This window comes from Fistularia commersonii, chromosome 17, assembly GCF_037954325.1.
Source record: "Fistularia commersonii isolate RoL2024-O1a breed Wild chromosome 17, RoL_Fcom_v1.0, whole genome shotgun sequence".
Classification (NCBI taxonomy): Eukaryota; Metazoa; Chordata; class Actinopteri; order Syngnathiformes; family Fistulariidae; genus Fistularia; species Fistularia commersonii.
In genome coordinates this window covers 11,336,819-11,357,500 of record NC_141300.1, presented here as the reverse complement: position 1 = coordinate 11,357,500, position 20,682 = coordinate 11,336,819, and the positions used below count along the sequence as shown (strand labels likewise).

Sequence of the window (20,682 nt, the reverse complement as noted above, 5' to 3'; positions counted from 1 at the left end):
CGGTAAGTAGTTCCCCCTTTGCATACCTGTGTGTGTGTGTGTGTGTGTGTGCGCGTGTGTGTATGTAAAGCACGTGTGGTATCTGACCCTCAGCTGTTCATCACTGAGGACTGGCAGTTAAAAATGGCAGTTTTCCGCGAAGCTGCAAGCAGTGACTGGCGATGTCAACATCCCAGAAAGGTGCCGGTCAGCGCCGTTTGAACCATCGGGACTCTCTTTCACACACAGACGCACACACACACACACACAAAGCTGCTGCACCTGGGCAGGGGATGACAACTTGAAGAAATGAACCCCAAGTTGGAAGAGAGGGTGAATGGTTGGGTTTCTATATATCGATCCAGGGTGAACCCCTCTTCTTGCCCAATGACCGCAGGTACAGGCTGCAGCACCCCGAGACCCTGAGTGCAGGTTAAGCAGTATAGATTATGAATGAATGAATAATGGTGGTTAAAGGTGTTTTTGGGCTGCAGCTGGAAGCTGATTCCCACAGCGCCCACCCCCCCTTCCAGTGCGTGCACACAATGAAGGCCTGTGCTGGGGGATGATGTGATTTGGAAGCCTTCAGTTTGAGTGTGCTGGCTCCCGAAGAGTGTGTGTGTGTGTGTGTGTTTTCATCATGGTCGGGCTTTGGCTGCGTTCAAAGACCCGCAGACCGCAGCAGCGCCCCCACCCTCCCCACCCAGGTCGCACAATGAGCCTCAGTCGAGGTACCAGATGTACACAATGCTACGGCTGGAGCAGAGAAGATCCGGTTTCAGGCACGACTCAGACCGTGCATACCCGGCTGACACACACACACATTCACGTGCACCTCAATGCGTTCACCAGCAGAAAACGGTCGTTTCTCAAGCTGACTGTCACACCGGCTAATGTTAGCAAGCAGGTTAAACTCAACCAATTTGCATTCAGATGTTCTCACATAGAACATCGGTGGGTTAATGGATGAATGGCTGAAGAAGGGAGCAGCGGGCTCGTGCCCAACGCTTTGGGCACCCATGATGGTTGAACATGAGATGAAGGGACGTGCGCCCACAGGTACGTTGTTTGGATTCCACCGCTGCAAACAAGGGAGAGTGTGTGTGTGTATTGGGGGAGCCAACATTTTTGTGTGTATGTCCCCATTTACATCAATGCAGTTCCTGTGTTTAGCATCAGTGTCTTTGGGTTAGCGGAGCCTGTGAAATGAAAAGCGTGGCTCTGGGAAAGAGAGAGATAACATTCAGCTGGGCCGGAATACGAGCCAGAATATGTCTGCTGGCCAGACGTGTCAGATTAACAGATTACGAAGGCATCCAGCCTGCCGACGGCACGGCGGGAGATAACAGTGATTTATGTTTTATGTTTCGAAACGTTACTAATGTGCGCGTGAAGAAATCGCCGGCGTCTCCCTCTGTGGTGAAATACGCCCCTGGAGGCGGTGTCTTCTCAGATCTGGTTCCCAATGAGCGGCGTGCTGCTTCTGCGAATTTGGTTTCACACAGGAAACGAACGCAACCGCGAAAATCGGCCCCCCGAGGGTTCTCTGGTCAGGAGGTCCATTGGCATGGGCTTCAGGGGAGCCGCTCTGAGAGACCGGGCCCATCCTCAATGTTCTCCCTCGCCTGTCTCCTCCAGTCAATGGTCTTCAGTTTGAGGGTTGAGGGGGTGACGGGACGCTTCCTGTGTCTGCTTCCAGCTGGCGTTGGGAGATGCGTTCTCCTGGAGAGGCGCAGCAGAGGAGAGGGGAAGTGATGCTTGTTCCTCCCTCAGGAGGCCATTTATCACTCCCACCTCGGGAGTCTGGAGCAGCACAACAACTTTCGCTGGCCCCCGCTTCGCTCTCCAGGCTTTTCCAAACATTAACCCCCCCCCCCCCCCATCCTCTTCCTCCCCCCCTGACATTTCTGTCAGAGCTGGACTCCCATCCAAACACAGCTGCAGGGCATTTGCAAGGATAGAAAGCTCCACCAATGGCGGCGCAGCTCCTGACTAATTTGCTTTGAAAAAGCTGATCTTAAATGGGTCGTCGGGCCCGACAGAGCGAATTGGAAGCCGCCTGCTTTAAAGAGTAATACGCCCAAAATGGAATTAGAATTATGAAATACGGCCAGAATAGACGCGCGTGGCCGGTGCGTTTCCCAAAAGTCAGGCGAGACTGTGTAAAACACTTATATCCCTGATTTATCACAGCATCTTTAGCCTGCCATTCAGTCGGGGTCTGTTTTCCCTCTTTATAATTCCACGTGCAACAGTAAGAGTGATCTGGTGTTGTCCCACTAATAACGTATGTGTGTGTGTGCGTGCGCATGCAGGCCTGTGTGTGTGCATGGATAAGACGGTCCGACAGGCTTAGGATTGGCCGCCTTGCCCACTGACCTTGCAGAAGAGACTGAGTGAAGAGAGGTTTAAGGCTATTTAATCTGCAGCCTTAAAACGATATACTCTCTCTCTCTCTCACACATACACACACACACACACACACACACACACACACACACACACACGGGCACTGTGATCCACTTGTTTATCTTCGGTGTGAGAGGGAGTACAAACCCAGATGTGACTTTCCCAAAATCGGAGCCAAATTGAATGAAAACAATATGAAAAACCAAAATGAGCTAAAAACCCCGGGAGTAGGACGGGCGCAAAAACGTATCAGGAAGTGACTTGATGGCTAGCCCCAAGGTAACCAATTAGCCAGAGCTAATGCAAGACAAATGACACGTTTTTAGAGTCTAGTAGCCTATATTGGTGTTTATTAGCACATTAGCCCTTTTGGCTCTGGGGGAACTTTTTCCAGTACCAAGAAGCTTTTCAGGAACTAGAGCGTTCTTATGAACATTCGGATGGAGCTGCAAGAGGAACAACCATAGCCATGTAGAAGAGGTTAAACAGCACTACCAGCTGCTTTCTTGCCGTTCCTGGATACCCGATGAAGCGTCCTCTCTTTTCTGTGATACAACAGGTCAGAAACCATAATACTGACACAGGAAGCCACAACCGCAGTGTGCGGCAAGTGGTTAGTCAGGATTAGCCATTAGCAGCTAGCCTCCTAATTGGCCTAAAGAAAATTATAAGCAGAAACAAAAAAAACACACACAATGAAGTGGAAGTCATATAAAAATGCACAAAATCAACTAAAAATCTGATAAATAATCCTGTCCTCTGAGCGCTGCTGAGCCTGAGGACTCATTGGGCCGATCCTGTGGTCCATTTCAATACATTAGACGAGCCAGTGTTATCTCATGTTTTTTTTTTTTTTTTGGTTATTTCATTCATTCATTCACTCACTCCAGTCACCAGTCCATCATGTATCATGCAACCATTCATTCACGTCACTAGAGACATACAACCTTTCACTCACTCAATCACACATCATAGAGACATGCAACCATTCACCCTCTTATTCACATGTGATACTGAGACATGCAACCATTCACCCTCTCATTGAAACATCAGACAGTAGAGCCATGCAACCATTCACCCTTTCATTCATGTCGCACAGAGGGATTCATGGTCAGTTGTCTCTGCCTTGATGGAGCCTCCTCATTAACTAGACTTCAGCTTGTTTACCAACCTACTTGAGTGACACTGTGTGTGTGTGTGTGTGTGTGTGTGTGTGTGTGTGTGTGTGTGTCACTCTTTGCACACATGCATGCTCATACATGTCGAGTCAAACCGCCGCGGGTGATTCCCCCCCTCCCCCCCCACTGCCCCCGTTTCTGCCTCTATTCTGAGACGGCGCACATGCCCGCCGCCAGCCAACATGTGCGCGCCAACAAGTCATCGGGAAGCCGCCGCGAATTTTTTCGGTGAAAAGAAATCACAGTCGGACGCGGGAGGTCAGCTGGATAATAATAGGAATGGGCCCACAGGCATTTCCCCGCGTGAAGAAAAACAAAAAAACAAAATGCAACAAACGCCCGGAAAAATATTTCCAAAAGCGTTTCTGACCCGAAATAGCAAAGAAGCGGGAGAAATATGTAAATTATTCCCATAAAACACCAAGATATTACCTGACGCACTCAGGAAGTTGGAATTTAAGCACAAACATCAAGTTGTTCTCAAACATCTGGAGGACTTTCCAAGGACATCTGCCCTAGAAGTCCTTCAGGCCTTGGGGGTGGTGATGGCTGGGGGGGGTTAGCTTGTGGACACAGTGAGTGCTGACACAGTCACCCCCCCACCACCACCCCCCGATAGCCTGCTGCACTCACAGATCTTTATCTGGCTGGAGGACAATGGCCATCCCATCACACCCTCCAACAATGGAGGCCAGTGCTGCCCGGCAGTCTGCTGTTACACCAACAGCCCACCGCGCCCCCTCACGCCTCGCATATGTGTGCGTGTGATGGACGTGGGGAGGAATGTGAGGAATTCCATGGGAAACCCTCTCCCGGCATTTTTCAGTTTGTTTGTTTATTTATTTTCTGTCGTCTTCTCATCCAAGCCTTCACACACCCCCCACCCTGCCTCGGGGGTCACCGCCACGGCGGGTGTGACGGAGCTGCGGAGGTGTTGATGTTTGTCCATCCCCTGCAGGCTTGACGTCATCCGCTGTGACTTGGAAGCGGGGTTTAATTACAGCCCAAAGGGGGATCGACGTCCAAACGGACCCTTTCATTATTGCCCCACCTGACGCTGGGCGGCTCCTTGATTACTGACCTTGTCCACTTCAAGACCTCCATGGTTGGAGCAGAAAGGTCTAAACAGTCCATCTGGTCCGCGGCTGAAGCCTCATCGATGCTTCCGCATGAGATTGTCACACACTGTGTGTTAAAGGGACCCAGGTGGACACCAGGTCCACCTTCAGACATCATATCTCCTCCTCTTCTGGTCCAACCAGAACTCCCAACCATCCATCAAACCTTTGTTCGTTATTTTTAACACTTTAGCAGTTGGCTCCTTTGGAACTTACGTGAAGAATCTCAACGGGGTGGCAATTGAGTGCGCGGTGTGATCACACACACACACACACGCACACACACACACGATGCAGAAGATATTCTTGTCCACACCATCTGTGTCGGCCATGGTTCCGGGTCCATGTTTATCCAGCACAGAAGGCTGAGCCAAGTTACAGAGGAGGCTTTCAAGTCTGTGCTGTATCACCGTTTGTGTGTGTGTGTGTGTGTGTGTGTGTGTGTGTGTGTGTGTGTCTGTGTGTATGCTGGTCATCTTCTAGCTGTCGAAGCAGGAGGGGCCATGTGGACAGAAGCCCCCGTTGGAGTTCCGAGAACCCTTTCAAAAACTAGTCGGTTCCTTTATGCATTCGGATATGAGGAGCCAGGAATCGTGGACCTTCAGCTCCTAGAACCATTCTAGCTCCCTCTCCCAGGCAGGGTCTTTTTGTGGTTCCATAGGAACTCCTAGGTGATTGGTGGAATGGTGGAACTCATAAGCCACGCCCATTACCAGATACTTAATGGATTGCGGAGCGCCATTTTTAAAACCTATCCTGATCACCGCTTGGCAAATTTTCTGTGACACAATGGACAGAAGCAGCAAGAAATGCAGCGACCAGGAGATCCAAGGTCTTCTGGCCCGCTACGCCACAGAAGGGTTTCCAGGGCTCGGAGAGGAACGTCAACACTTTGACCACAATAAGCTAACGGCAGGTTTTCAGCACAGTGAGAATACTCCAACCCATCTGATAGTCCATGGTTATTAAGAATAAGAATAAGAACAACTTTATTTATCCCGAAGGAAATTACTCCACAAACACTGCGGCAGCTTCCTTGTTGTCCGTGTTGTCTTCATCTTCTTCTTGTTTGTTTTTTGAGCCTGTAGCTGTACCGCAGTTTTTTTATTGCCTGTGGGAATGCAAAACTGAAAAAGCGGCTTATGATCCTAAGATTGCAGCTCTGACCTTCAGTCTGGTTCACCAGCTGACTCACCAAGGACCTCCATCAGTCCTCCGACAGGATTCTCATCAGTCAACAATCACCGTCTGCTTTTGGTGACTGTGCGTGTGTGTGTGTGTGTGTGTGTGTGTGTGTGTGTGTGATCTCTGGTGTCCATCTCCGAGTATTAAAGGGGTCACCAGTTCCAAGATGTTGTTGTCCTATTTAACCAATATTTATAGCAGCTAAAAACAAGAATAAAACTTCTCAACATATCTTAGTTTGTATAAAATTGTAAAAAAAAAAACAACTCGTAGGATACTGTTTACGTCGCAACGCAGCCGTTTACGTCGCAACGCTGTCTGGGTGGTGATGTTATGAGGCTGGCCTCGGGCTCAGTCCCGTTCATCTCCCCGTTTGGTGCAGAAACATGTCTTCTGTGCAAACAATTGAGAGCATGAGCGAGCTGGAGACTGATGTCCAAATGAAATTCAAAATGAAGATGAATAAAAACACAAAGAGGCAAGAGTTGGCAAGTCGCCGGTGTGTGTGTGTGTGCGGCAACTGTTTTGCAACGCTAACAGAGAGAACGTCTGTTGTGAGGAGCTAGTCTTTTTGTCGTCGGCTGTTTGCCGTCGACTTCTGGACTGATGTGATCGTGCCGGTTCCTGCTCTTTCGTCATCAGATGCTACTTCTGCATTACCGGGTTGTTGACGTCCTCACAGCGTCTCCTGCCTGTGGTGTTTTTTCTAGCGGGCTTCACTCGTTTCCCGAGGACCTCTTGTCTGCTTGTGAAAGAAACCTAGGGAGGGTGCTTGGCTTCATTGTCCGTTTAAAACCAGCAGCAGCAGTAAGCTCTTCAGCAGGTTAGCTCAGCTAAATGCATCCGGAGAACACCGCCGCCAATCTTTAACAAGTTGTGCACGCCCACAAGCAAATTCCAACTCTTTCCTCTCTTTTTTTCCCTTGGAAAGCTGTGTAGCCTACCATCAGTCCCTTTCTTTCCTTCAAATTGCATCCAAATCAGAACAATGCGGCATTATTAGCATATATACTGTACCGAGCCAAAGCTAACTAGCGGAAACCCAAAGTTAACTTGAGCAACCTCCATACGTCATGAACCCAGCATCTGTTGCTCTGGTAAAACAATGGCAGCACTCCTCAGTTGAAATATGTTATAAATTGCGATTTTTAAAGAAATAATTATTTGTGATATTATAACAACACATTCCAGTATGAGACAAACATTCGCGCATATTTATGCCAATTAGTCCTCCCAGGAGAGGATCCCTTTACATGATGGAGAGCAGATGTTGTCCAGAGAGGAAGGTCTATATTTAGAGCGCGGCTGGTGCATCGCACCTCCTCGCCGTGACTCAGGTCACCACGCACAAGGCCCGTAGTTGCTCGTTAGCAGAGCGGGACAATGGAGGGGGGTCTTGCTGGGACAGACACACACAAAATACTCCTCGGACCCTTTTCACAAGACACGAGCCAGATGCTGGGCCGTTAATCACAGCTGTGTGTGTGTGTGTGTGAGAGTGTGGGTCAGCTCTTTGTCAAGCAAATGTTAGTTTGTGCATGCTAACGTTAGCTTTTGTGTGTTTGGGGGGGGGTGCAGAGTAATCAAGTGAAGTGTGTGTAAAGGAAAGAGGAGCTTGGAGAGGAGATTTAAAGGAAGTTTTCCTTTTAACCCTTTAAAAGCCTCCACCGTCCATTGACCCCCTGACCTTTGACCTCTTTGCACAAGGTGCTGGGAGTGATTGGAGATATTCAAGAAATAACCTTAGATAAATAAGAAGTACATCTTTAGCTTGTTTCCGTGGGTGAGCCCGATGAGTGTTTACTAACAAGTGTGTGTATGTGTGTTTGCCCTCCAGGTGAGTCTGGTCTGGGGAAGTCAACGCTCATAAACTCTCTATTCCTGACGGACCTCTACTCCAAGGACTACCCAGGACCCTCCCAGCGCATCAAGAAGACGGTGCAGGTGAGCCCACCAGCGTCACACCTGCAAAAGTCAAAGACGTCCCGCTTCCCGTAGAACAGTTTCACTTTCGATAGATAAAAACCCGATTGATTCGTTTGTTTTTACGCTCTGACCCACAGTGACTCCGGGGGTGGAGGCGAGAGAAAGGATGCAGGGTGAAGTGGGAGCTTAAAAAAAAAAGAGGGACAGGGGAGGAGAGAGAGGGAGAAAAGCCGCCGAGGCCACGCCGTCTGGTTTTGTCCTTTTATGGTCTTGACAGACGGCGCATGAGGAGGGAGGAGGGAAGGATGCAGGCGAGGAGATGAGTAAAAAGGGGGGAGCCAAGGGCGTGATGGGTTGGTAGGAGGATAGTAAATCAGTTCTTCCCTCGGGGTCTGGGGTGGAGGGGGTTAGCAGCGGGCTAGTCGTCCTCCCATGAAAAACACACACACACCCTAATTTCTCTTCAGGCCAGTGGTGTGTTTACGACAATCTGAAATATTTCCACACGTTTCTGTTCTTTCACTTAGCAGAGTCCGAATACGTTTTCTAGTCATAGTTGTCGTCCACTGGTCACGTCAGCTGGTGGAGGTTAGCACCACTGTCACCTGCGAGTCTCCTAGCCACACCTGTAATACCTGCATGCATGTTACCTGATCACACCTACGCATGTATCTCACACCCCGACATGTCCGTCGATTACTGGTCCCAGTTGACAGTCTTGTGGAAGTGTGTCTGGCAACTGGTGAAATTAGTTCACGGCCTGGTGAATGGTAAGCCTTCCCTCGTTTTCCTAGTTTTCCCGAATGCATATCCACGCAAATGTCAGGCGTGTTGAATGTTTAGTATTCCCTCTCTGTCCTATGTTTCCAAAATGCAACGTCTGTCAACTTCAGGCCTGAGTGTTTAGCGTTCTCCCACCATCCTAGGTTTTTTCAAAAACATAATTAACATGACCTTTCAGGCCTGATAAGTGTCAAAGTACCCATCACAATCCTTGGTTTCCCAAATGCACGATCTATATAAGATTTCTGGCCTGATTAGTGTAAGAAAAAAAATCCTTTGCTTTTCTAGGTTATCCCATCGCACCATCTACAGAAGAACTCAGGCCTGACAAGTGTGAAACTTGCCCTTGCCATCCTAGGCTTCCATAAACCTACCATCTACACAAGATTGCTTCATATTCCAACTTTTTGAATGTCACAATATGATTATGTCTCTACATCCTACGGCCCCGTTTTTCGTAATTCCTAGTGCAGGATCTGCTAAATGATGGAGCACAGAAACATAACAGACAACAGTGATGCATGCTTTGCATCTCCATGACAGTTGATATTGGCATAAGCGCCGCAGCTACATTTACTCAGACAGAAACAGACACTATCTCAAACCCCATGTGAACCCCAGAACAGCATGTTAGCATGTATCCCCCCTGGGCAGGTAGCACTTAAAGTGAGTTAGTGTGTGTTTGTGTATTCGCGTAGGCCGCTGCGGTTGCCGTTCGAAGGGAAGCGACTGGGTCACTGCATTTTTTTTTTTGTTCCAGAACCATCTTGTGTTTTTTTTTTTTTTTTTTTTCACTTGCTCACATTCCCTCCGGATCATATTCCTTTCTAAATGATGGTGTTGAGACTGCCGGGACATTTTTGAGGCTTTTTTTTTTTCTCCCTCGATCCGTCTTTGCTCTGCGGAAACGGTCAAAATAGCAGATTTGGTTTTGGAGATGGCCGACATGTCATGCACAAACACTTACACACTCGTCGGACATGCGAAATAACTGCGGTGTGTGTGTATACATATGCCTATATATATATGTGTGTATATTCTGCAAAGTCAGACACATTATGTGAAGGTTTGTGGAAGCTGAAGAATGTTTGCTTTACAGCAAAGAGGCTGCACTTAGAGTCAAAGGGGTGAGCCTAAAATAACTAGCTGGCCTTGTGAAAGTATGCAGCCGAGTGAGAGGAACAGCAGGAAACGATGGATCTACAGGACGTGACCGGCCGAGCCGCGACTCGGAACAGAGGAAAACAGGTCGTTTTGTGCGGCCTCTTTTTTTTTTAAGTCTCCGAAAGAAGTGCAAGGGGCTTGAATAACCTACACGTCGATCTCTAGCTTTTGAGCTCGCCACAGCCAATCACCCGTCTCCATTCGACAACAAACTTCCTATTCTTGTCCACTCCAGGCCTCATGCCTGGCAGTTCCAACCTCAGCATCCGCCACTCCAAATTCTTCACCTTCCTCATCGCCGCTCCCTGTAGCGCCACTGGAGTTCTGTGTCTTGCTGTGGCTACACTTGATCCACCTCCACTCCAGCGCGCACCTCCACCTCTCTAGATCGTCCTCCACCCTCTCCACACTCACTACAGATCAGGGTGTCATCTGCAAACCGATTCACTCTAATCATCAGCAAAACTGCGTGATGTCATCTGCGGTAGAAAATCGCAATAAAATAGAAAATACATAAGAACTCTCCCAAAATATTATTTGGAAAACACCAGAGTGGCCGACGCAAAAGAAGAGGAAGAAGTTAATACTGTCCTGAAAACATGGCAGCCGAGAAGCTCCGGGGAGTTTGGCGTAAATGTTGGTATTTTCCAGGTGGAGCAGTCCAAGGTACTGATCAAAGAGGGAGGGGTCCAGCTGACGCTCACCATCGTTGACACGCCTGGTTTTGGAGATGCGGTGGACAACAGCAACTGGTGAGGACCCTCCCCTACACCTGTCAGGAAACAGATTTCCACGTGCTTCCTGTCATTAATGTGCTGCCCTCCGGCCCCCAGCTGGCAGCCGGTCATAAACTACATCGACAGTAAGTGCGAGGACTTCCTGAACGCAGAGTCCAGGGTGAACCGAAGGTCCATGCCTGACAACAGGGTCCACTGCTGCCTGTACTTCATTGCGCCCTCTGGACACGGGTACGTCACGTGCAACGATGCTAACGTTAGCGTTCTTTTGTTGTTGTTTTTTTTTTTTTGCTCAAGAATTAGCTCATGTGTCAGATTATGTGGCTTCCACTGCAAAAAACGAACAATCGGAGCATTTCTCTCAGACACACAAATGCACTCAACGCGCAAACACACAGACAACATGTGCACACACACACACACACACACACAGTTCAAGGTTCCTCCAGCCACAATCAATGCGCTAATGAGGACAGCTACTCAGCCTGTGTGCGCACTGGGGGAGGCAGCCGGTCAGCGTTTGTGACCCACAATGTTATATAAGCCCTGATCTGCACATGCTCAGTACAGCTCCACTCTCCATCACTGGAAGGGAGCCTCACAGAGGCCTCTTCGTCTCACACAAACACAGACTTGTCCCCTGCAGATGGGAGTGTGTTGTAGGATACAGTGTGACTCCTTGTGTTGTTTAAATGTTTTACCAATGCTGGAATCAAATGTGTTCCTTCATTTATTCATTATCTGCACAGCTTATCCTGCACACAGGGTCACTGGAGTGTATCCCAGCTTTGATTGGGTGAGAGGTGGGATTCACCCTGGGCACATATGGAGGCATACAACCATTAACCTTCTCATATTGAGACACGCAATCCCGACACAGGGAGAACATGCTGACGCCATGCAAAAAGTCTGTCGAAATTGAACTGTGAGGTGGAGGCGCGAACCACCGTGCCATCTCAAATATAGTGGTTTTGTCTGCAAAGTAAAAAAAACAACAAAAAAACTCCAGTATCAGATTTGTCAAACAACTGTGACAAAGTATGAAAATGTGCTCGGAAAAGCCAAATGTCAGCTGCCTTCTCATACCCCTTCAGACTCAAACCGCTGGACATTGAGTTCATGAAGAGGCTCCATGACAAAGTCAATGTCATCCCCCTCATCGCAAAGGCCGACACCCTGACCCCGGAGGAGTGCCAGCTCTTTAAGAAACAGGCACGTGTGTGTGTGTGTGTGTGTGTGTGTGTGTGTGTGTGTGTGTGTGTGTGTGTGTGATGCACCTATAATGTAAGTTATTGTTTGTAGTTTGAACCGATGGCACTTGAATGTAAAACAAAACCTGAAAATTAGCATAACACAGCGTGCAAATTAGTATAACATAGTTTCAGATTTGCGTAACAGAGTGTGAAAGTTACCTCAACATAGTGCAAAAATAATCATAACATGGGATGCAAAGTAGATTTGCTGCATAAATCTAGCCAGGAAGTTGGAACGACAATGCATGTACATTAGCATAACAAAGCACAGGAATTTGCATCCAGTGCATGGAAGGTAGCACATAATAGCATACAAATTAGCATAACATAGTATGAAAGTTAGCATATCAGCATAAAAATTAGTATAATGACTTGCAAATCAGAATAACACCATTTAAATTGGTATAGCATAGGATTATAGTTAGAACAATTTGGAACAAAAATTAGAATATCATACCACACAAATTAGCCTGAATGCAATCAAAGTATCAAAACATATCGTGTACATTAGCATAACAATGCATGCAAATTAGCATCCCATAGCGTGCAAATAAGTATAACATAAAATTGTGTGAAAATAAATATAACTTTGCATAAAATTAGCATAGCACCATGAATCTAAGCGTCATATCGCACAGATGAGCTGAACCCATCATCAAATTTTTTTGTTGTTGTCCCCAGATAATGAAAGAGATCCAGGAGCACAAAATCAAAATCTATGAGTTTCCTGACACAGAGGACGACGAGGACAACAAGCTGATCCGGAAGATCAAGGTAACGATCCAAACGTCCTGGCTGGGGGGGTGAAAACTGATTGAAAGCGGCAGGGAGCCAGTTCATAGTCAGTGACGGCAGCCAGAGGTCAGCGTGTCCCGGTTGTCGCTTCTCACCAGGCTCATTGTGTAACACGCTGAATAATGCAGCCCCACCCACTGCCATTCATGTAACTTTCTGCCCCAGCAACTGCACCTCTGCCCCCAACTCCCTCGTGCCAAATCAAACACAATGTCTGAGCCACGTGTGACGTCAACCTCCTGTCACTGCCGTTTGTTTGGCACAGGGTCACACTAAAATGCAAGGATCGGCAGCCAAACCGTGACAACCGGGTATCGTGCACACCTCCCTGTTTCATGGGATTGTAAATGAAAATTAAATAACTGTGTGTGTGTCTGTGTGTGTGCGTGTGACGGAACCTCCAGGAGAAGATGCCGCTGGCGGTGGTGGGCAGTAACGTGGTGATCGAGGTGAATGGGAAGAAAGTGCGAGGTCGGCAGTACCCGTGGGGTGTGGCAGAAGGTACGCCAACGCCGCTCCTCCTCGGAACCAAGTCCTTGTGAGAGAAGCCCGTGTGTGTGTGTGTGTGTGTGTGTGTGTGTGTGTGTGTGTGTGTGTGTGTGGGTGCGCATGTGAAATACACACACTCTCACCCAATCCCAAATTGTTTGTTTTTCCTTCCGAAAGATCGATCTCCTCCGCGACCCCTGAACCTGACCCCACGGGGTCAGTGTCAGGAAGGGAGATCCCGATTACAGCATATCAGGTTTCGTCCCTGTTGACTGTGTGTGTGTGTGTGTGTGTGTGTGTGTGTGTGTGTGTGAGAGAGAGGCTGTGAGAGATACTGCCACTCGCTTTCCTTCACGTGGCTCTGGCTAGCTAACAAGCAGCTATCAGCTGGCTGGTTACTGATGTTGCTGTATGCTGAATGAAATCTAGTTATATATTACAATGAACACAGGTAATTTCTCGCTCAGCATAGCTACAGTGTATGTTTTCTAGCCCATCATGGTGCTTTTAAACACTGATAGGCCCGTCAACTGTGTGTGTGTTCTTCCAGTGTGTGTGTGTGTGTGTGTGTGTCTGTGTGTGTGTGTGGATGAGAGGAAACAGACTTGACGTCCTCCACTGACATCTGACTCAGTGGTCACATGACCAGGCATAGAAACCCCGCTTTCCTGCGGCAGAGTGTATCTTGATGTAGTTCCCGTTGGTGAAAGCTGCAAGGATTCTAGAAAAGGCCACTGTGTGTGTTTGTGTGTGTTTGTGTGTGTGCATGTGTCTTTTGATGAGGAAGTGCAGTCTTCTCAGTCACCTCCTGTCACTCCTCCGTCTTTTTTTTTCATTATCAGGCAGTTTATCGGTGAATCTCACAGACTTTCCTGGGTTATTTCTGGGAAAGTCCTGGATGGGAAGAAAAATGTGAAAAACTGAGAATAATGGAAAGTCCACCATAAGATCCCGTAGCTAGTCAGTAGAAATCTGCCCCCCCCCCCCCCCCTCGGCGAGGTCCCTCCTCCTCCGGGGTTCGGGTTCCTGGTGACCTGAAAGATGATAAATGCTGATGTTCTAGAACAATGTTACCTTGGTTGACCATTTATCACTCTTTCAATTTTTCATTCTTTCTTTTCTCTCCTCTTTTGTTCTTTTTTTTGTTGTTCTTCCTTTGTGTATTCTTTTCCATGACTGACAGAGGGCATATTTGGTAAACCGAGCCATCTTTCTCTTTATTTCAACCTCACCCCCACTCCCCCCCAACCCTCAGATCTCTCCATCATCCCCCTCCTCTTCTTCACTTTTCTGTTGCTGCGCTCTCTCATCATTTGGCTCACCATATAAAAACCGGCAACTTTATCAGACTTGGGCTCATCACTGAAGCGATTGAGGCAATTGATTCACCCGATCCTGAGTATCTCCTTCGCATCCCACCAGCTTGTCGGCCTGGGCCTGTGCTAACACTTAGCATGCAGCTGTCGTTGCAGTCTATGTTGGCTTCTAGCTAAAATGTACCCAATGCCCTGCTAGCTGTTGGTTGCTCTGGTGATGTAACTCCTTGCTGTCATTGTCTTTACTGGAATCTCTGACTTATTTTTCGACATTTTATCGGCATCCTCCATGTCTAAAGACAATCAGATCAAACTAAATTAATGTTATGAGACGAAGAAGATGCTGTTATTTGGACAATAATCCCGATCTTAAAAGTTGCATGCTAAAGCGTTAGCATCCACCAGGGGGGTCGAATAGGGACCCGAGGATGAATGCCAATACTCCTGAGCCTTATTGTGTGGTTTCAAGGTGTGTTTGCGTGTGTGAGCATGTGTGTGTGTGTGTGTGTGTGAGTCCAGGTCTGATGCTAACAGTCATGGAGAATCTAGAGGCCGTTTCAAAGCTGCAGCACAAACGTCTCTCTTAACGTTGCGGCTCCCTTCGTTGCTCCGCCGCTGCGGGTCCACCCCTCCTCCGCCTCTGACCCGCCTTCAGTTCCCGGTCTGAATAGGGTGGCTGGTGGTTCTGGGTGCGGACGCCGTATCGCCAGGGCCAAGGAGCGGATCCGCCATCCTAACGCTTTGCTTCTAGGTTCATTCTCTCTCTGCGGATGTAGCTCTTTAAAAGAAACTCATTAATGCAACCTGCAGCTTCTATCATGGAGTCACTCATTTAGTGTGTTTGGGGGTTTGATGCAAGAACACACACACTCAGACACACATACACCAGTGTGCGTGTTGCATGCTAGGAATAAGCAACAAAGCAACATGTTTTTTTTTTGTTTGTTTGTTTTTTATCATGGGCTAAAAACAAACCCTGCTAGAATAATGAAACACCGGCTCAAAACACCTGATACGTGGGAAAAGTCTGGATTCACCCTGTCAAATGTTCTCTCCAGGTATGTTTGTTTAGCGCGCCTGTGTTGCTACTTTAGCGGCTACAGCCACCAGGGTCTGGGTGGCTGTAGCATTAGCATCCAGCTCACACCCATGGCGACCCAAAGGGCGGTCACCAATCAATTCCTGTCACCTGACTGTCACCAGGTGTGATAATCGGTGCTAGTTAGCCTAGCAATAACCTCTCCGAGCCCACTAATCAGCTGTCATCACTTCCTGCTTGTGCGGAGAAGCACGTAGCCTCCCAACCAATGCTGCGCTCCGTGTCAGTAAGGCCACCCTGCGGCAGGGCGCCGCGATTGGCCGATGCTAACCAAATACACGAACGCTTGTGTCTGCGGCAGCTGGGTTGGAGGTGAATCCAGAAGGGCCAATGGGCGGAAGGGTAGAAGGTCATCAGGTGTTTTCTGCTCCTCATTGGAAACTAAATTACAACCGTAAAGGAGTCGCTCCAGTGACCCTTGACCCCTTTAAGCTCCTCCCCTTTTTTGCCTCATTGAGATTTGCACCCCCAGCTGATCATGCATAGACCCTCATTAACCACCCGATCAGCCCTGCTCTGTGTCCAATCAGCTCGCAGGCATGCAGGTTATGGTGTCAATCCGGGCCAAATCTGGGCCAAACCTTTGGCCTTTATGTGGGTCAGAACCAGGGCCGAGTCCGGACCCAGATTTACCCTCCCTCCCCGCCTGCAACTCCCGCCCCCCAATTCCCCCTCTCTCCACATCCGCTCTGTGGGCGCAGACAGTAAATCCGTCCCCCTCCCCCTCCTGTCAGAGCTCCCTCCTCTGGAAGATACAGGAGGTCAGTGGCTGGTTTGGGGCGCCAAGGGGCGCGGTGGCTGCCCGAGTTTCATCAACGGTAAGGTGTCGTCCGAGCGAATTTCCAACCCCACCACCGACCCCCACGACGAAGAGGAGGCTGGAGATCCCACGGTGGAAGCGGCAGCGGATTTTTTTTTTTTTTTTTTTTTGGTCCAGAAGCTCCCATCGTTGAGTCTGAAGATGAAAAACGTCCTGCTCTGACCTGACAGCAGGAGGGAAGTCTGCGAGGAGTGGGCAGAGTTTGAATTTTAGGAGCGGCAGCGGAGCCGGGGGACGCCAGGGTTTTGTTTTGTTTTGTTTTTTTTTAGATTGCAAATAAAGAACCCGCGAACCAGAGAACATCCCAGCTGCATGGATGAAGATATGTTATTATAATTTAATTGTAATTTTTGTAATTTAAGGAGAAATAAAAACTTTTTTGTTTAATTTTAAACAGTATCATTATATTAAGTAAGGTCTCATTTCATCTAATAGTTGACCGTTGAAAATGCCAAATGGACATTCCCTTCAATTTACATTGAAATTCAAATTGGTTTGAAAATTACATTTGAATATTTGAAATAAAGACCAGTTCAGGAAATTAACTATAAATATTGATTTTCACACGCCAACTGGACTACCCTGGTAAAGTCTAGGAAGATGTAATAACACCTGAACTACGGGCTAAAATTGTCTATCAGCTCATCATCACCTTGTTAACCATTGCGAGCTCCGCCACTTTAGCGCCTCGCTGCTGTTTTAGCGCCCGTTTGCATCGGACCTCCGCCTTCAGCTCCGCTCCAACCCACGAGAGGGCTGGTTTTTTTTTACCCCATGTCAGACCCTCCTCCTCTTCAACCTCCTCCTCATCCTCCCTCAGACACCAGATAACTGTCTTGATTTCGCCCTTCTCAGATCATGCTGACTCTCCCTCTCTCTCTCTCTCTCTCCCTCGTTTCAGTGGAGAACGGAGAACACTGTGATTTCACGGTGCTGCGCAACATGCTAATCAGGTGGGCCTTTACAAAAATGGCGTTGCCACGGCGACAGCAAGCATTCAAACCGGCTTCTCCTAAGAATGACCATGAATATTTGTCTGGTAAATTTCTGTGATGACTGTTTGAGAGTAGAGACTTAAACTTGACCCTCTGAGACCCTGGACAGAAAGATCCTGACTTGTGGGTGTTGATGCTGCGTTTCTTTTTTTTTTGCTCTTTGACTCTGAAAACCTCTCTGCCCTTGGGCCTCGCCGTCAGGACTCACATGCAGGACTTGAAGGACGTGACCAACAACGTCCACTATGAGAACTACCGCAGCAAGAAGCTGGCGGCGGTCACCTGCAACGGCGTGGATACCTCCAAGACCAAGGGCCAGCTCACCAAGTAGGCCCGATTCTACCTTAGTACTCGTCCTCAGAGCCGCCCGTAGACGCTCCCTCTGACCCGATATCCTGGTCCACAGGAGCCCCCTGGCTCAGATGGAGGAGGAGCGGCGGGAGCACGTGATGAAAATGAAGAAGATGGAGGCGGAGATGGAGCAAGTGTTTGAGATGAAGGTCAAGGAGAAGAAGCAGAAGCTGAAGGACTCTGAGGCTGAGGTGTGTTTATGGTGGAATTCACTTGTGGAGGAACACTTCCTTCCTATGTTGTGTGGTTGAAACCGTAGTTGAACATCTGAAAGTATTTCCAACATGGAGTGGAGCTCTCACACTGTTCAGCCCCCGCACTGTGCTGACGCTGTGTGCGTGTGTGTGTGTGTGTGTGTGTGTGTGTGTGTGTGTGTGTGTGTGTGTGTGCGCGCGTCCCCATCTCCCAGCTGGAGCGGCGCCACGAGCAGATGAAGAGGAACCTGGAGGCCCAGTACAAGGAGCTGGAGGAGAAGCGGCGAGTGTTTGAGGACGAGAAGGCCAACTGGGAGGCCCAGCAGAGAATCCTGGAGCAGCAGAAGCTCGACGCCTCCAAGTCAGTAACGCACTGATATGTCCCTTTGCGCAGTTGGTTGCTATGACATGTTTCTAATTGGAGCCACTGTGCAACACTCCCATCTAGCCCAGGGAACTAGCACAAATCTCTCAACATATCTAATCTTAATCACTACATTAAAAATGAGTATAAGATATATTTTTATTTAAAATGCTCTACTCATTTAGGATTTGAATGAGTTCCAGAAAATTCAAGATTTTCTCTTTCTTTTGGCAGGACGATGGAGAAGAACAAGAAGAAAGGAAAGATCTTTTAAAAAGAATAGAGGAAGAGACACCACCAGTATCCACGCTCCACTTCATCTCTTCTGGTCCACGTCTCAAATACACACACACACACTTACACACAGCTTGTCTACAGGGTTTCATCGTCTCCCCCCAGAGGATGAAATCGTTTGTTTAAAGTCTATCCCGGGCGACGAAGAGGACCAGTTTCCTCTGAGCTTCAGTTTCACATGGAAGGGACCATTAGCCGCCGCCGCCGCACGCATAGCCACCCCTCCATGCCGCACTAGGTCAACACATCCAACGCACCTCTATATACAGAGGGTGTGTGTGTGTGTGTGTGTGTGTGTGTGTGTGTGGGAAGGTGTCAAGATCGGGGGGGGGGGGGGGGGGGGTCAGACCAAGTGGATGGATGCTAAACAAGAGCTAACAGCTAAAAACAGCGACCTCTTCGGGTCAAGGAACAAACCAACTGTCGTCTTTCAAGCTAGGTTTATATTTTGGTTTAAATATTCATTCAAGACTTGAAAGGGGCAACTCAAAAACCCGCCCGAACCCCTCACGGTGGCCCTCGGCTGTGGCTGGGCTTTTCTCATAGGACCCGCAGGTTACTTTTGCTCGGGCAGGTGTGTTTACAATAATTGTATAAAAGCGTTCAAGGTCATTTCCAACATCCCAAGCCCCCCCTCCCGATGTTTTAAAAGAAAACATTATGCAAGAGAATGCCACCCCTCCTGCCGGCGTCCGCTGCTCATGTTCAGGTGGTGAGCGTCACCTTTTTTTTTTTTTGTTTTCCAAATGAGAAGGCGAGATATTCCTTCCTGGTCTTACTTTTCTATATATATACAAAATATATTGTCATTCAAATGCTTCCAAACACCAGAAAATTACCTCTTAAGTGGAAAGAGTCCAATATCAGGAATTAATGAACATTCCCCAGAGTTGTCAGGTTTTATTTTCATATAATGATAAAAACCAATATATATAAATATATATATATATGCACACATACATATATATGGCCTTCACTCCCTTGTTTTCTGAATCTGCCCGTTTTGTTTTCTGCTCTGGGCCTTCGCAACACGTTTAAAAAAAGGGACAAAACATAGACTCGTTCAGCGCACGCAGCAAACCTCCCCGCCGCGCACGTATTCCCATCATATAACGTACGTCGCATCCACTCCAACTGTCACAGTGTCTCAGGGCCGCTCATTTACGCCAGGATCTCCTGAGAATTCTTCTTTTTACTATAATAATTATTATTATTATTATTATTGAAATGAGTGATCTTTTGTTGTTGTTTGAAATGCTTGTGAACCGCTCACCACTTCCAATAACACCAAGTTAAGATAGACATGTTTAGATTGATTTTTTTGTAATATTTACTTTATATATATATATATATATATGAATATATATATATAAATGTGTGTGTAAACTGTTTCTGCTTTTTTTTCATCACAGTGTTCTGTCTCCTAACTGTACATGGTTGATATTAAAATTTGACAAGGTTATGCTTTGACCCCAGATGTGCGTCGCGCTGTTGTTTTAGAGCCGAGTGGCCATAATCTTATTTTACCACTGCAAAGATTGTAGAAGCAGGATAGCAGAGACCATACCGAGAATCATGGAAAGTACCCAGATGTCAAAATAGAGAGAAATAGGAAAAAAACAAACAGTGCATGGGGTGGGGGGGGGGGTTAGGAGTGGGGCTAAGTATTGATTGATGTAACACTAAAATGCAAATGTATTTCATTGGGAGTGTAAGGTTTCTGATGATGCTGAAGGCCATGTTTTGGACCCTCACGTCACAGACTCCTGGCAAGGGTGATCGAAGTATTCTGCTGGAGGTAGGATTCGTACCGGCTGCATGAGTAACAGTGGAAATGGGTTCTGGGAGTCAGAGTTGGGCTGAAACCTTGAAGTCGTCCCAGATGCTGCTGTCAGCGTGTGGAGAAGAATAAGAAGTCAACATGAGGGGGTGAGGAAGGATCCTGTGCTGTTTAGTGTAAATGTGGCGCCCCCCACCGGCTAATATACGGCATTAAACGTAAGAGACGGGGAAACAGCGCTTGGGTGTCATCAGGAAATTGCGATAAAATGTTGCTTTAAATATAAGAAAACATCTACACCTTTTCTTTAAACAAGTTATTTTTTTGTTTCCTATTAATAAACAAGTGATGCATACACAAAAGCAACAAAACTAATCCCAAACGCAGCTATTTGATGGAATCGCGGGACATAAATTCATATAAAATGTGTCGGGGACAAGAAAATAAGTGTAT

The 20,682-nt window shown here is 47.7% G+C and overlaps 1 protein-coding gene across 1 annotated transcript in view; it reads left to right on the top strand.

Annotated features, from left to right (window-relative positions):
• LOC147225131 (septin-7-like) overlaps positions 1 to 19,924 on the top strand; it is a 23,487-nt gene extending 3,563 nt beyond the window's left edge. Inside the window, exons 2-13 of the mRNA XM_086162684.1 lie at positions 1 to 2; positions 7,707 to 7,813; positions 10,394 to 10,494; positions 10,576 to 10,710; positions 11,574 to 11,691; positions 12,414 to 12,506; positions 12,932 to 13,028; positions 17,153 to 17,204; positions 17,448 to 17,573; positions 17,653 to 17,788; positions 18,007 to 18,152; positions 18,390 to 19,924. The exon at positions 1 to 2 is cut by the window's left edge and continues 98 nt beyond it. Coding sequence (XP_086018810.1) covers positions 1 to 2; positions 7,707 to 7,813; positions 10,394 to 10,494; positions 10,576 to 10,710; positions 11,574 to 11,691; positions 12,414 to 12,506; positions 12,932 to 13,028; positions 17,153 to 17,204; positions 17,448 to 17,573; positions 17,653 to 17,788; positions 18,007 to 18,152; positions 18,390 to 18,429 — 1,153 coding nt within the window. The 3' untranslated portion in view covers positions 18,430 to 19,924. The remainder of the gene's footprint in view (positions 3 to 7,706; positions 7,814 to 10,393; positions 10,495 to 10,575; positions 10,711 to 11,573; positions 11,692 to 12,413; positions 12,507 to 12,931; positions 13,029 to 17,152; positions 17,205 to 17,447; positions 17,574 to 17,652; positions 17,789 to 18,006; positions 18,153 to 18,389) is intronic.
• The last annotated feature ends 758 nt before the right edge of the window (positions 19,925 to 20,682 follow it).